This window comes from Crotalus tigris, unplaced genomic scaffold, assembly GCF_016545835.1.
Source record: "Crotalus tigris isolate CLP2741 ecotype Arizona unplaced genomic scaffold, ASM1654583v1 scf7180000018371.15429387391:27106975, whole genome shotgun sequence".
Taxonomy (NCBI): Eukaryota; Metazoa; Chordata; class Lepidosauria; order Squamata; family Viperidae; genus Crotalus; species Crotalus tigris.
Window position 1 is genome coordinate 7,317,094 of NW_024096970.1, and position 16,353 is coordinate 7,333,446.

The window sequence follows — 16,353 nt, forward strand, 5'->3', positions numbered from 1 at the left end:
TCTAGCAGTCATAGCAGCCCATCTCAGGTTGATGCCGGTGCGCGTACAGTTTTATCTGGACGACATTTTGATTCAATCCAGCTCACACGAGCAAGCAAGATTAGACCTTCAGACCACAATCCGCTTCCTGCAGGATCACGGATTCTCAGTCAATTTCGAAAAGAGCCATCTCACTCCCACAAGGAGGCTTCAGCATCTGGGAGCAATGATAGACTCATCCCAGTGCAGGGTATATCTTTCCCAGGAGCGTCGAAGCAGCATCTCGAAGCTGGTTCATCAGCTTCAGAGAGACAAGAGAGTACCTTTGATACAACTCTCGAAGCTCCTGGGGAAAATGATATCTTGCCTGGGCATTGTGCCATGGGCAAGAATCCATTCAAGGGAGTTACAGTGGTTCCTCCTCCCTTATCAGAGAGGGAACCTCAGTACCTCCAGCAGGAGGGTCTTGGTACCAAATCTCTTACTGAGGTCCCTGAATTGGTGGATATCACCCACGATGCTCAGGGGAAACATATTCAGGGAGCCGACCTGGCTCACGCTCACGACAGATGCGAATCTATTCGGATGGGGAGCCCATCTGGGAACTCAGATAGCTCAGGGCCAGTGGAAACAATCGGACCTCACTCACAGCATCAATTGGCTGGAACTTCGGGCCATACACCTGGCTCTACGCCAATTCTCCCACCTAGTAACGGGAAGACACGTTCTCGTTCTAACCGACAACGTGGCAGCAAAAGCCCATGTCAACAAGGAGGGAGGAACACGACCCTTGGAACTGATGCAGGAAGCATCAGCTCTAGCTCGGTGGGCGGAAGCAAATTTGAGTTCCATCAGAGCGGAACACTTCTCAGGGGAGGCAAATCTCCAGGCAGACTCCCTGAGCAGAGCCAAGGTGGACCAATCGGAATGGCGTCTGGATCCGGCTCTGTTCGAGGAGATCTCCCGGAGGTTCGGGCGAACGCACCTGGACCTATTTGCCACTCCGAAGAACACGCAACTCCCCAGGTTCTTCTCCAGATTCCCGACTCCGAGGTCGGAAGGAACGGACGCTCTCAGGTGTCGATGGCTGGAGCAACTCCTGTACGCCTTTCCACCACTCCCATTGATACCGGCGACCATACGCAAGTTGATCCTGGAAGGTGCAGAAGTACTCTTGATTGCTCCACACTGGCCACGGCGTCCGTGGTTTGCAGACCTTGTGGATCTTTCGATATCACCCCTGTGGAAGATTCTACATCTAGACCCTCAGTGGCTGCAACTAGCCGCTTGGCATTTGAGCGGCAAAGTTTAGCCATGCAATCCTATTCCTCAGGGGTGATATCGATCATACAAGCATCAAGACGACCTTCGACAAACAGGATCTACGACGCTACATGGAAGGGGTTCTGCAGGTGGTGCTTTCTACATCACCTAGATCCAATTTCAGTGTCTATTCCCAATATCTTAGACTACCTATTAGAAGGACTTAATAAGGGCCTATCAGTCAACACCATTCGTAGACAGGTATCGGCCCTCTCAACTGTACTTTCCTGTGACAACTTAACTTCTCTGTCGCAACATCCGGCTATTAGCGCCTTTTTAAAGGGAGCAGTCAATACTAAACCTCCTGTTATACACAGGTATCCGTCCTGGAACTTGCCTAAAGTTCTTCAAGCCTTGACTTCAGACCCATTTGAGCCTCTCGACTCATGTTCTCTCCATCATCTATCCTTGAAGGTAGCCTTTCTAGTTGCTATCACTTCAGCGAGAAGAATCTCGGAACTAGCAGCATTATCAGTCAGGAAGGATCTCTGTACCTTCTTCAGGGACAAGGTGGTCCTCAGACCGGACCCTACATTCATTCCGAAGGTAAACAGCATCTTCCACAGATCTCAGGAACTGATTCTTCCTGATTTCTGTCCAAATCCCAAACATAGGCTAGAACATAGATGGCACAAACTGGACGTGCGTAGAGCACTGTGTTACTACGTAAAGCGCACTTCATCTTTCCGTAAGACGGAAGCTCTATTTGTTTCCTTCCAACCATCAACTATGGGGAAGAAGGTTTCATCTTCTACCATAGGTAGGTGGATCAGAGCTTGTATAGCCCAAGCCTATGTCTCTCAGGCAATTCCAGTGCCCCCACATGTGACTGCTCATTCAACACGCAGCGCGGCCACATCAGCAGCTTGGTCCACACAAGCCTCGGTGGAAGAGATTTGTAAGGCCGCAACTTGGTCCTCTCCTTCCATATTCGTTAAGCATTACCGTTTAGACTCCTTTGCCGCAGCGGATGCTGCCTTTGGTAGAAGAGTGCTACAGCAAGTTGTTTCTGCTCAGGATCCAGTGGCCTAGACACTCCGTCCCAGGGGGACATGAGGGATTTGGTATGTCCCATCCAGTGGACTCTACAGCCATCCTGCTGGAGAAAGGGCGTTGTCTTACCTGAACACCTGTTCTCAGCAGAATGATGTAGAGTCCACACACCCCCTATGTAGAAGGTCTAGGCAGGCATCGAACAAGGAGCTGCTATATATATATAAAATTCAACAAACAACTCGTCTCAGTCAAAACTGGAGTCACGCCCAAAGGAAGGGTGTGGCCAAAGTTTTGACCTAGTCTGTCGGGCGGGAAGGCTGTCATAGAACCCATCCAGTGGACTCTACATCTTCCTGCTGAGAACAGGCGTTCAGGTAAGACAACGCCCTTTCATGGATTGGGGGGGATGGGAGGGAAGGATGGCTTCAGTTTTGCTCGCTCACCTGCTGCTCCATCTCCAGCTGTGTGGCTCTGTTCCTAACAGCCACAGGGTTGGGACCCCTGTTTTAAGCAAAATAATTCTAATACAGTGTATATAATACCATTCAGTCATTTTTATATGTAATTTCTACAAAAAATGGGGATTATAATAGTTTATCAGCAGTACTGGTTAAATACATTATAAAATTAAAAACATATTAGAAAGGGTAATGAAAATAAAAACTGTATTTGTCCTTGATGTTATATTGGGAGTTTGTTTGGACTTTCAGAATTATGGTTTCCCAGAATTACAGAAAGCATTTATTCTCTTAACCACTGTTTTACTTTTGTTCAGAACCAGCTTTTGTGTAAAAGTCCTGGTTATGATAACTTAGAGTTCTCCATTATATATGAAGGGGAAATTGAACATCTTAAAATTGATTTTCCTCAAAGCGGGAAAATAATAAGCTATAATTTATGAAGCCATAGCAGATGTATAGGCATACTTATTTTGAGCTTCCCAGAAACATTCAGCTAACTGATCCTAAGTAGAGAAGTCTGGTTTTTTTATTAAATGCAGAAAATTAGTTTTTATGACATGATTTTTAATATACCTGCTATGTGTTACTTCTGTATTTTTAATCAGTTACTGTGTAAATGTTTCTGTTCATGACATTTAGACAGCCTTATCAGGCACATAGACATTTTCCAATTATGTTTTCTAATACTTGAGCTTCCCCAAACCTTCAGTATCAATTAATACTTGATATTTCTAGCTATAGAAAGTTTCAACTATTGATCTGGAAGGCAGGTTGTTAAAGGTGAAAAATGTTTTTTTATTTGTTTTTCAACTTAGATTTATGGATTTTTACACTATAGATAGTGTAGATGAATGGATGACTCCAGATGACTGGTGGAGAACAGATGTTCTCTCTGTCTTCAAAAAGGGGGTAAAGGAAGATCCAGCAAGTAACAGAGCTGTCAGTCTGACATTGATACCTGTGAAGCTTCAAATCTTAAGAAATCAATTTGTAAGCACCATAAAAACAATTTGTTAATAACACAGACAGAACACAGCATGGGTTTGTCAAGAGAAATCTTGCCATTCTCCAGTACAGGAGATGGATAATCCACGGATGGGTTTTCTCTGTCTGCCTGCTCTTGAGACCAAGTAGCCAAAGCTTGACACGCCCCCACTTCCTGTGGAGTCCATTCTTAACTTGGTCTCTGCTCGAGAAGACTCGTTTTGGCGTGGCTCTCAGCTTATCAGGTTAGACAAGAAATCCATTGATTGATTATCCCTTGATAATTGGCTTCCCCTTCCAAAAAAATTGCCACCTATAGGAATTTAACCACAAAATTTTCTGGGGATCAGTCCTGATCTCAAACCTAAAATTAAAAAGGGGATTGGTGGGGAGGGAAACTTCCCCACAGATATCAGCCAGCCCCAGGGCTCTGGGGGGGTGGAAAGGGGGGGAAGAAGGCATCAGCAGAGACTACTTGCTGAACCTTTTCCCCAACCACTAAGTTTTCCTTGGGATCATCCCTGATCCTATATTAAAATTGAAAAAGGGGGTGTGGGGGGGGGGGAAACTCCCCACGGATCCCAGCCAGCCCCAGGGCTCTGGAGGTGGAAAAGGGGGGGGGGAAGGCATCAGCAGAGACCACTTGCTGAGCTTTTCTCCCCAACCTTCCAAGGGATTTTTTCCTCAAATTGGGGGAAAAAATAACAATCTCCAGGTCCGGATTCGAACTTGAATTCGGATCATCGGAGATTCCCTAGCAGCCCAGGGCAACCGCGGGCGCCATTTTAGTTGCCGTTTTCAGGCAACAAAGGCAATCCCTGACTGGGATTCCCTTAAAACGTCACCAGCGCACCAAATTTAAATCCCCGGGGCACAAGCAGCTTCTGGGAGGCCGCAGAGCTTATTTTCAGAGGGAAACGAGCCGCGGATTTTTACACTATAGATAGTGTAGATGAATGGATGACTCCAGATGACTGGTGGAGAACAGATGTTCTCTCTGTCTTCAAAAAGGGGGTAAAGGAAGATCCAGCAAGTAACAGAGCTGTCAGTCTGACATTGATACCTGTGAAGCTTCAAATCTTAAGAAATCAATTTGTAAGCACCATAAAAACAATTTGTTAATAACACAGACAGAACACAGCATGGGTTTGTCAAGAGAAATCTTGCCATTCTCTAGCATGATAGATGTAGCATCCACCAGTGGGTAATCTCAGCCTTCCTGCTCACTTGAGACTAAGACCAAACTTTAGCTACGCCTCCCTTGGGCGGTCCTTTCCCCAGTTTTGTCTTAGTCTCAGCTCAGTAGGACACAATTTTTTTGTAGCTCCTCAGTTAGGCTAATTCAGAAACAATTCAAAAATAATTTTAGTATAGGATAGACAAGTTTTATTTCAGAATAGATTTATTATTTAATAGCTGTAATTGTTCCAGTTAGAAAGTTTGATTAGGGTTAGAGCTTCATCCCCAGTGGGCCTGCCTGGCCTCAGGGGATCGATTGGAACTGCGCAGGAGAGATCGTCAGTTCAGCTCTCCCAGACTGAATTTAGTGACGACGGAGGTTCCTGGTCGGGAAAGACAGACGCGTTTCATTCTCGGAGCTTTGGGAAGCATTCGGAGCAGCCGGCCTGATTGCAGCCTGTCTAGCCTCGTGGCCACGAGGCTCCGACAACATTCTGATCGCAGCGAGGACTGCGCAGCTTAACTGCAAGTCTTATTTGCCTTATAACTGAAAAGGGGGAAATAGAGAATAATTTCTTAAAGTTCCCTTGGGCTCCGGAGTGGAGAGAGGACTTGCGGAGACTTAATTACTAATCTCGGAGAAATCGCCATTTTGGGTGGCAAAGAGACTAGCGGCCACCATCTTGTTGCTCACACTGGTTGTGGCCGCCATCTTAAAGTAAAGTGGTTTGAGGCCTAGATCTGGCCTTTCTCTTTCAAGTAGCCTACTGTGCTAGGCTCTAAAAGGGGGGTTCCTGAAGAGATTAAATATCATTAATCTGAGGATCCGGCTTAAAGGAGGTACAAACCTCATCAGGGTTTAACTATTTGATCACCTACATATTGTTATCTGACAATTCTGAAGGAGAGATTTGTAAAACCTGTTCTACTTAGCTCGTGGCGCTGTGTCGCAGGGCCTAAGCCGACAGTTCTAGTGGGCTGTCTGGCTGTTTGTCATTGCGATTGCTCAGGGCGCAGGAAGCTTCCCTCCCGGGCAATTAGATCTGCGTAATTTCCCCCCATTCCTGGGCTTCTCCTATCTGGAAAGTCCAGTGCGCAATGGCAGATGGTGATACTCCTCAGACTTCGCAGGGTTTGATGTTCCCCCCGCACAATCTAAACGCAGATCTTCTGATTTGAGCACTGGGGGAAAGAAAAAAGCTAAAACCAAGCATTTAACTACCAAAGAACCCTCCAAGGCTGCTGAGCGAGAGGCCTCGAGGAGACATCAGGCACTGGAGAGAGAATTCTCCAAAGTTCAAAGGCTCAGATCCAGCAAAACTGAAGTGGTTCCCCCTGCTTCGTTGGACAACTCACCATTTGAGCCTCCACTGGTGCTGTCTTTTCAAGCTCCCAGAGCTTGGTCTCCTCAAGGGGGAACTGAACAGGTTGGTCTCCCTCCTTCTATTCCTCCTATTTTTCAACCTCCTCTTCCTCCTCCTTCGGTTTCTTCTGCTACCATATCTCCACAGGCTCCTGAAACCACTGCAGCTGGTGTTGGTTCTGCGGAGCAAAACTTATGGACACAGCAGTTCCAGACATTTATGCACCAGGCCTTTGATCAATTTATGGCATCTGCCATGGATCAAAGAGCCTCACTCAGATGCCGCCTCTCCCACCCTTGTCCATAGGTCACACTGGACATGTCCAGTTAGCAGGCTCGGGTATTTCTGAGACTTCCTCTCAGCTAGGCGAGGCAGAGTCTATGGAGTTGGAAACTACTGACATTCCTATGTCAGAAGATGAAGAGGTTGCCTCGGATCCGACTCCAACATCGAGTCTTTTTGATCCTTCCCTATTTAGGTCACTATTGTTAAAGGCCTGTACCATGGCTAATTTGGTTATAGGAGCCAAAACCATCTACCTCTGCACAGGAGTCTAATCCATTGTTTGCGGTACAGGTTGTGGAGGAAAAACAGGTCCCTTGTCCGGCTGTTTTCCGCACTACGATGGAGAAGCAGTGGGCTTGTTTGGCCACTCTACCTCCACCCAATAGCACAGAAAAGAAACTTTTCAACATTTCATCTGCATTTTCTTCCCTCCTAGAGGTACCTACAGTGGACGCTCCCTTAACCTCACTGTTCTCCACATCCACGATTCCTGGAGATATGGCAGAGAATCTCAAAGCGGAGGACAAAAGATTCGAGTTTTCTCTCTGCAGAGCTCACCAGGCTTCGGCCTGGGTGATCAAGGAGGCAATGTCCTCGTCCTTTTTCGCGAGGACTTCTATTATGTGGCTCCATGAGTTACAGGCTCTAATTCCTCCGGATCAGGTATGTGCACAACAGACCTTAGGTAAACTAGTGGCTGCAGCGGAATATATGGCAGATGCATCCTTCCATTCAACCAAGTATTCCGCTAGATCTATTGCGGCTACGGTAGCATCACACAGGCTGTTGTGGCTCAAACAGTGGAGGGCTGATCTAAAATCAAGGTGGCGCTTAGCTACAGCTACATACAGTGGTACTCAACTGTTTGGTCCGGTCCTGGAAGTGAAAGACCTTGGCTCACCCCTCCAAGAAGGTGGATAGGAGACTCCAATAGGAATTTCGCAGGCAGTCTTTCGTGCCGGAAGTTCCTGGGAATGGAGGCAGCCCTTTCGAACAGGGCAGTCCTGGGATTGGCCCAGAGGTTCCCGATCCTTCTCCCCTAGACAGGATCGCCAACAGGACTGCCAAAGTTCAGGAACCAGGGGTCAATTCCACTCTAAGCGTCCCTTCTGAGGGGCTGGGGGCCGCCCATACAGGAAATCTAAGTGACGCCAAGTTGGATCCTCCTATAGGCAGTCGATTAGCTCTGTTCAGCGACACTTGGGAGGTCACCACCAACGATACCTGGGTAAGGGAGACCATAAGACCATAAGATTCAGTCTAGCTCTAGAATTCAGATCCATTCCCCCAGAGCGCTTCATCTAGTGCCCATCTTCAAGGAACGCAAGCAGGGCTGAGTTAGTATCCACGGCCATATCCGACTTGTTAGAAATAGAGGCCATAGAACCAGTACCTCTGGACCAAAGGGGAAAGGGGTTTTACTCCATTCTCTTTGTGGTTCCCAAGGCCTCGGGGGGTTGGAGGGCAGTTTTGGATTTGAAGGGACTAAACTACTTCCTAACCTACAGGAGGTTCAAGATGCAGTCCCTCAGGTCCATTCTGGCCAGCATCAGGAAGGGAGATTTCCTCTCTTCCATAGATTTAACAGAGGCTTATCTTCACGTTCCAATCCGACCCCATCACCGCAGATTCCTTCGGTTTTGCCACGCTCTACCCTTCGGCCTCTCATCGGCTCCTCGGGTGTTCACAAAATATTGGCGGTATTAGCGGCCCATCTCAGATTGTTGCCGATGCAAGTGCAATGTTAACTGGACGATATCATTATCCAGTCCAGTTCATTCCGTTCTGCCCAAAGAGATTTACAGATTACAATAGATACACTTCAGAGGCACGGTTTTTCCATGAATTTCAAAAAGAGCCACACGACTCTGACTACTCGGATCCTACATCTAGGGGCAGTGATAGATTCCAACCTGTGCAAGGTTTATCTCTCACAGGATTACAAGGACAGCATCAGATCTCTAGTTCACAAAATCCAGAGAGAGAGGGTAGTTCCACTGGTCCAGCTGTCTCAGCTGTTGGGAAAGATGGTCTCATGTCTGGGAATAGTGCCATGGGCCAGACTACACTCCAGACTTCTCCAGTGGTTCCTACTCCCATTCCAGAAGCAGAATGTGAGTGCATCCACACGGAAGGTGAAGGTTCCGCATCACACACTGCTGTCCCTCCACTGGTGGGCATCATCAGCTATGAACAGGGGGTCCCTTTTCAAGGAGTCTCACAGGCTCATACTGACCACGGATGCCAGCCTGTTTGGATGGGGCGCACACATACAAACACACATAGCACAAGGACAATGGTCCCAGTCCGACATCACGCACAACATCAATTGGCTAGAACTCTGGCCAGTACACTTGGCACTTCGCCAATTCTCCAACATAGTGAAGGGGAAACATATCCTCATTATGACGGACAACGTCGCAGCCAAGGCCCATGTCAACAGGCAGGGAGGGATCAGATCGTGGTCCCTCATGCAGGAAGCCCTGACCCTGGGTCTGTGGGCAGAGTCCAATCTGGAATCCATCAGCGCAGAACACATATCTGGGGAGGCGAATTGCCAAGCTGATTCACTAAGCAGGGCGACGGTAGACCACTCGGAGTGCCGCTTGGATCCAGTCCTGTTCAGAGAAATATTGGACAGGTTCGGCCAGCCTCAAGTGGATCTGTTTGCCTCGTCAACAAACGTCCAACTACCCAGATACTTCACAAGGTTTCCGTCACGGGGCGGAGGGAACGGATGCTGTCCGCAGCAAATGGCCCAGGGGACTACTTTATGCATTCCCCCCGCTTCCACTGATCCCAGCGATCATTCGGAAACTTCTACTAGAACAGGCAGAAGTAATCTTACTGGTCCCACACTGGCCGAGGCGAACGTGGTTTGCCGACCTCGTGGATCTGTCGATTTCCCCGCTGTGGAAGATTCTGCCAGATCGTATCTCGCAAAGTCAGGGTCAACTTCTGCACCCAGATCCACAGTGGCTTCAACTAGCTGCTTGGCACTTGAGCGGGAGAGCTTGTCTAGGCAGTCCTATTCCTCTGGAGTGATTGCCGTAATTCAAGCCTCCAGACGTCCTTCAACCAATAGAATTTATGATGCCACGTGGAAACATTTCTGCACATGATGTAGCACATGGAAAATTGATCCTCTGGCGGTCACCATTCCAATTATATTAGAATACCTTTTGGAGGGTCTAAGCAAAGGCCTATCATAATACCATTCACAGACAGGTCACGGCCTTATCCACTGTGCTCACATGTGAAAATCAGGTTCAGTTGTCACAACACCCAGCAGTTACGGCCTTTCTTAAGGGAACCATTAACACTAGTCCCCCTATGGTACATAGATATCCCACATGGGACTTACCAAAGGTGCTGCAAGTCCTCACAGGCTCACCGTTTGAACCCATTAGATCTTGCTCACTACACTTTCTTTCCTTAAAAGTAGCCTTTTTGGTAGCCATCACATCGGCAAGGCGTATTTTGGAACTGGCCGCGCTCTCGGTCAGGAGTGACCTGTGTATGTTTCTGGATGACAGAATGGTCCTCAAATTGGATCCTTCTTTCATTCCAAAAGTCAATACCTGGTTCCATAGGTCTCAGGATCTGGTTCTTCCGGTCTTTTGTCCGCGCCCGTCACATTGCCTGGAAAGGTTGTGGCACACCTTAGACGTGCGCAGGGCTTTACATCACTACATAAAGCAAACTTCAAAATTTCGCAGGTCGGAGGCACTGTTCGTGTCCTTCCAACTTTCTTCCATGGGTCTGAAGGTGTCTTCTTCCACCATTGGAAGATGGATCAGGGCGTGCATCTCTTATGCATATAGGGTTCAATATCTTCCTGTTCCTGCCAACATTACCACTCATTCGACGCATAGCGCGGCCACATCTGCGGCCTGGTCTACCCAGGCTTCTGTTGAGGAGATTTGTAGGGCAGCCAGCTGGTCTTCCCCCCTCTTCGTTTATAAGGCACTACAAGCTTGATAAGTTTGCCGCGACAGATGCATCCTTTGGCAGAAGGGTCTTGCAGCAGGTAGTTTCTACACACGGATCACAAGCCTAGACTTTCCCTCCTGGCAGGGACATGGGTGGTTTTGGTATGTCCCACCTGTGGATGCTACATCTATCATGCTGGAGAAGGGGCGTTGTCTTGCCTGAAGCCTTTTCTCAGCATGAAGATGTAGCATCCACATCCACCCTTAACAGTCAGTCTAGGCAGCTTTTCTTACAGGAGGAGCTATTGTGTCAGACCTCATGAATGCTTCACCTCGTCAAAACTGGGGAAAGGACAGCCCAAGGGAGGTGTGGCTAAAGTTTGGTCTTAGTCTCAACTGAGCAGGAAGGCTGAGATTACCCACTGGTGGATGTTACATCTTCATGCTGAGAAAAGGCGTTCAGGCAAGACAACGCCCCATTCCCAAAAATTCAGCGAAATGTTTGAAAAAAAAACGCCTCATGATATGCTGATTAGCAAGACACTGAACTGTGGACTGGATGGAATGAGTGGAAAAATAACTGGCTCTGAAACAGTACTCAAAAAGTGCTTCTCAAAGGTCATCACCAAGAGATACTAATTAGTGTACTGCAAGGAACAGTTCCTGGTGCTCTGTTGTTAAATATTTTTATTAGGAGGCAGAGAAAATAATTTTCAGACTTGCAAAAGATCTAATTTGAGAGGGATAGCCAATATCCTAAACAAATTTCAAAATGATCTTGATTATTTTGCAAGTAACAATGAAATTTAAGATGTAGGTGCAAAATTTGCTTAAGGATGCAAAAAAAAAAATCAAATTCTTAGCTATAAGAAGGGGAAACCTGACTTGATAATTGTATCTGTAAAAGCTTATTTAAAACCAGAATTGTGATTGGCTCCAAGGAAATAAAGTTGTTGCTGTTATCGTTATTATTTATTAAATTTTGAGGCCACCTGATTTTAGAACAAGACTGGGCAGCTTATATTAAAAACAGAAATTAAGAATCAATAATCATATACCAGTCTATATACCATAAAACATGGTCCATAGTGGCTTCATAGCCAACCTGTCCGAAGGCCTGGGAGAAGAGCTACATTTTAAAGACTTCTGGAACATCATCAGAGTGAGAGCCACCTGAACCTGGTAGTTTTAGGCTGTATCATGGAAACTGTAATTTCTATAGGAAATAATTATTCTATTATGAGGGTGAAGGTTCATTTTCCGAGCTTGTGGATTGGTTTCTGAAAGTTTCGTAACCATGCTAGGTAACATCTTCAGTGGAGTTACCTAACCTGGTAACGAAACGTTCGGAAACCAACCCAGAAGTTCAGAGAACAAACCTTTACCATCGTTCTACAGATATTCGCCACTATTGCAAATTATTCTATTATGCTAGGTTTTTGTTAGACCCCAAATATTGTATCTTGTTCTGTATACAGTATGAAATGTTAAAAAAGATTCAGAAAACTTGAAACAAGTTCACAAAAGGGCAATAAATATTATCAAGGGACTTGAAATTAAGTGTAAAATGCGATTGAACGAGCTGAGTATGTTTAGCCTTCAAAAAGACAGATAATTTGGAGGATAAGATCATCATCAAATAGCTGAAAGGATGTCACAGAGTAAGGTTTTGTTTTAATTCAATAATGCAGGACACACAGAATTTAAGTTGGAGTAAGACAGATTCTGACTGAATGTTAGGAAAAGTTTTGCAGCAGTAATAATTTGATACTAGCAATTCAGATGAGTGATTTAACTCCTTACATTAAAACCTCTGTCTTTAATTTATAATGAGATGTTTTAATTTGAATTCTTGTACCAAGCAAGGGTTTGTTGTTGGCCTAAATGGCTCCTTCCAATACTAGAATTCTATGATTCTAATGAATGAAGGAAAATATACATGTCCCAGAATAATGTTGCAGGATCCAATCTGGGTCGGTCACCGTATCCAGAGGTTTAGTCACTTTTGGACTCACACTGAAGCCCATCCTCAGAAAACCTCTCTTTGCTTTGGGCTATTTTATGTGTTGTATTTATGTGGTGCCTGATTGTGTGTGACTTCTTAGTTGTTGACTGGGTGTTGAAGGCTGACTATTAAATCATTGGCTATTGTTTCCTTGTGTTGCCAAGTCCTTGGCTCCTAATACCGGATAAGCTGGTGGTAAATCTTTGATTCTAAATTTAAACATCTTTGGGCAGTACTTTTGTGTAAATTTAAATATTAAAAGAAGTAACCACAGAATTTCAGTGGTGTTCTTGAATTATATAACAATTATCTAGAGTTTGGGCTAAATGATAAAGTGACCATGTTAATAATAATTTTTATTTTATAGTCACAGACCAAAATGCAAGTGCAACAAAAGAAAACACAAGAAAAATACAATCACAAACAGTTAATACCAGAAGCCTTGGCTAAAGGGAATTACAACATTCTCCTCTAATAGTTACAGCTCTTAAAAGAAATTTAGAAACTTGAGAAGTAATATAGGAGGAGTCATCCCCTAGACCAGGGGTAGGCAACCCAAAACACTCAAAGAGCCACTTGGACCCGTTTCCCATCGAAAACAAAACACTGGGAGCCACAAAACCCTTTTGATATCTAAAATGAAGATAACACTGCATATATCCTTTTTTACCTATGTGTGTGTGTGTGTGTGTGTGTGTGTGTGTGTGTGTGTGTATGTTTAGCTAGCAATAAATGCAAGAGCACCAGGAAATTATAAAACTACAAAAAGTTTTAATAAATTTAAAACACCAAGCTTTCGCCGGCAACTGCCGGCATCGTCAGGGTGGTGTTCATGCATTTATTGCTAGCTAAACATGAGTTTACCCAGGAATCACCTTTTTATTTTTAATATTCTTAAGAATATATGTATATGTATATATGTAGGTCTTTGGTTATTCGGGTTTTCTCCCACGTAAAATTGGAAGTGTCTTGGCGACGTTTTGACGAAGTCCCATTTGTCATCTTCAGGCTGGTGTTTTCAGCTTCGTGCTTCGAGGAGCACGAAGCTGAAAACACCAGCCTGAAGATGACGAATGGGACTTCGTCGAAACGTCGCCAAGACACTTTCAATTTTACGTGGGAGAAAACCCGAATAACCAAAGACCTACATACAAACACCCGCGAAAACCTCAGAAAACATATATAGATAGATAGATAGATATAGATATAGATATATATAGGTCTTTGGTTGTTGGGGTTTTCTCCCGCGTAAAATTGGAAGTGTCTTGGCAACACTTCCAATTTTACGCGGGAGAAAACCTGAACAACCAAAGACCTACATACAAACACCCGCGGAAACCTCAGAAAACAACACACACACACACACACACACACACACACACACACACATCATAAAGGTAAAAAAGGGTATATGCAGTGTTATTTTCATTTTAGATGTCAAAAGGGTCTCTGTCTCTCCCCCCTCTCCCTCCCTCTCTTTCTGTCTCTTTCCTCTCCCTCTCTCTTTCTCTCTCTCTTTTTCCTCTCTCTCTTTCTCTTTCTGCCCTTGGTCTGCCAGTCCTCTTCCCCCACTCTCTTTCTTTCTCTCTCTCTTTCCTCTCTCTCTCTCTCTTTCCCTCCCTCCCTCTCTCTTTCTCCCCTCCTCTCTTTCTCTTCTCCCCCTCTCCCTCTCTCCAGTCTTCTGCTCACCTGGCAAGCTGGCTTCAAGCTGTTCTCCAACAAGCTCAGGGGTAGGCAACCCTGGCTCTTTTATGACTCATGGACTTCAACTCCCAGAATTCCTGAGCCAGCATATCTGGGCTAGCTAGCTATCTCCTGCCCTTCCTGCTTCCTGCTTCCTGCAGAGACTCAGCAAAGGGAGGAGCTCCACCCAGTAAGCTTTTCAGTTCTTGGAGAACACTGTGAGCCCACTCTCTTTTTTTTACACACACAGACACACAAACACACACACACACAGAGAGAGAGAGAGAGAGAGAGAGAGAGAGAGAGAGAGAGAGAGAGAGAGAGAGAGGGGAAGTGCAAGTGCCTGTCTCTGGAAATGGCAGAAGAGGCTGGGAGCCGCAGGGGAAGGCTCAAAGAGTCACATGCGGCTCCGGAGCCGCAGGTTGCTGACTGTGCCTTAGACAATATAAGACCAAATTACTAACATTAACAAAGTGACCATGTTTTTTTGATGTTCAAGATAGTAAAACTAGAAGCAGATTGTGAAAAGCTCCAAAAAGATAGCTTCTGACTGGGTAAATGTGTTTCAGAATGGCAAATAGAGTTTAATATGAGCAAGTGTAAAACAACGTATGTTGGCATGAAATAGGCAAGCTTTAAGTATACATTAATGGGATTTGAATTTATTTTCTGCCTCTTATTTTATATAGCTCGGCATAACATATATAATGCTCCCTCCTTCTGTTTCTCCACAATAATCCTATGAAGTAGGCTCGTTGACATAGAATAACTATTCCAAAGATACCCAGCATGCATGGGTATGGGCAACATTATAATTTTTCTGGAATTCTGCCCTTATAAATGAGCACATGCATATCATCTGATTTCAGCTTCAATGTATTATCCATTATGCAATTTAATATTTATTTATTCAAAGGAGATGGACCATTTCCTGAAAATGTTACAAAAATATATTTTGGTGTTATCAGCACAGTTGATAGCATTGACCACCTCATCTCTCCTAGAGTTCTGATAATGGTAGCCAATATGTATCTTTTAAAACAGGAATTAGACAAGTTTTTCAGGCTATCCATACTTATAAATCATAACATCACTAAAAGCAACACAAGGAAACTGGATCATGTTACAGTATTTATTGTTTTGTCTTCTCTTTCATTTCTAAACTGTAATCAATATAAATATGTGAACATCAAAATTTCTGTACTCTTACAGCTTGGCTGAAGAAGAAATAAAAGCAGAGCAGGACGTAGTGGAAGGGATGGATATCTCCACTCGATCCAAAGGTGTGTGAAAACATATTTTAATTATACATTTCTACCTGGTTCTAAGGATAAAAACAGTTTTGTCCCTGTTTCTTACAACCATTCAGCTAATAATTCTTTTATTCCTTGAGGCTTTTGATGCCAATAAAAAAACTGAGTACTGCTTAATAACATCTATATATTTAGATTAGTTTTTCCTTTGCTCTTGTAAATAATTCAATCTGAATATGTGATGAACTTATTTTGTATATTATTTTACTGAAAGTTAAGGCAAATTTGAAAAGCCATGGTGGCACAGTGATTAGAATACAGTATTGGAGTTAATACTACAATAGCCACAAGTTTGATCCTGACCGGCTCAAGGTTGACTCAAATCCATTCTTCTGAGGTCAGTAAAATGAGGACCTAGATTGTTGGAGGCAATATGCTGACATTTGTAAAGTGCGGTAAAGCATTATGCAGCAATAGATAAGTCTAAGTGCAATTGCTATTGCTGTATTTTTAAAAGCTTTATTTTGCCTTTCCTTATACAGGTAGTCCTTGACTTACAAAGAATTCATTTAATGACTGTTCAAAGTTAGAACGGCATTGAAAAAATTGACTTATGACCATTTTTTACAGTTACAACCTTTGCAGCATCCCCATGATCAGGTGATTGAAATTCAGATGCTTGACAACTGGTTCATATTTATGACCGTTGCTGTGTCCCATGGTCATGTGATCACCATTTGTGATCTTCTAACAAGCAAAGTCAGTAGGGAAGCCAAATTTATTTAACAACCGGGTTACTAACTTATCAACTGCAATGATTCTCTTAACAATTGAGGCAGGGCAAAACTTACTTAACACACTTAGCTACAGAAATCTTGGGCTCAATTGTGGTTGTAAGTTGAGAACTAT

At 44.6% G+C, this 16,353-nt stretch overlaps 1 protein-coding gene across 8 annotated transcripts in view; it reads left to right on the forward strand.

Moving 5' to 3' along the window:
• Window positions 1-16,353, forward strand: part of ZMYND8 (zinc finger MYND-type containing 8) — a 126,628-nt gene that overhangs the window by 39,368 nt on the left and 70,907 nt on the right. For all 8 annotated transcript variants that reach the window (XM_039351255.1, XM_039351254.1, XM_039351261.1 and 5 more), the window contains one exon: window positions 15,404-15,474. In XM_039351255.1, coding sequence (XP_039207189.1) covers window positions 15,404-15,474 — 71 coding nt within the window. The remainder of the gene's footprint in view (window positions 1-15,403; window positions 15,475-16,353) is intronic.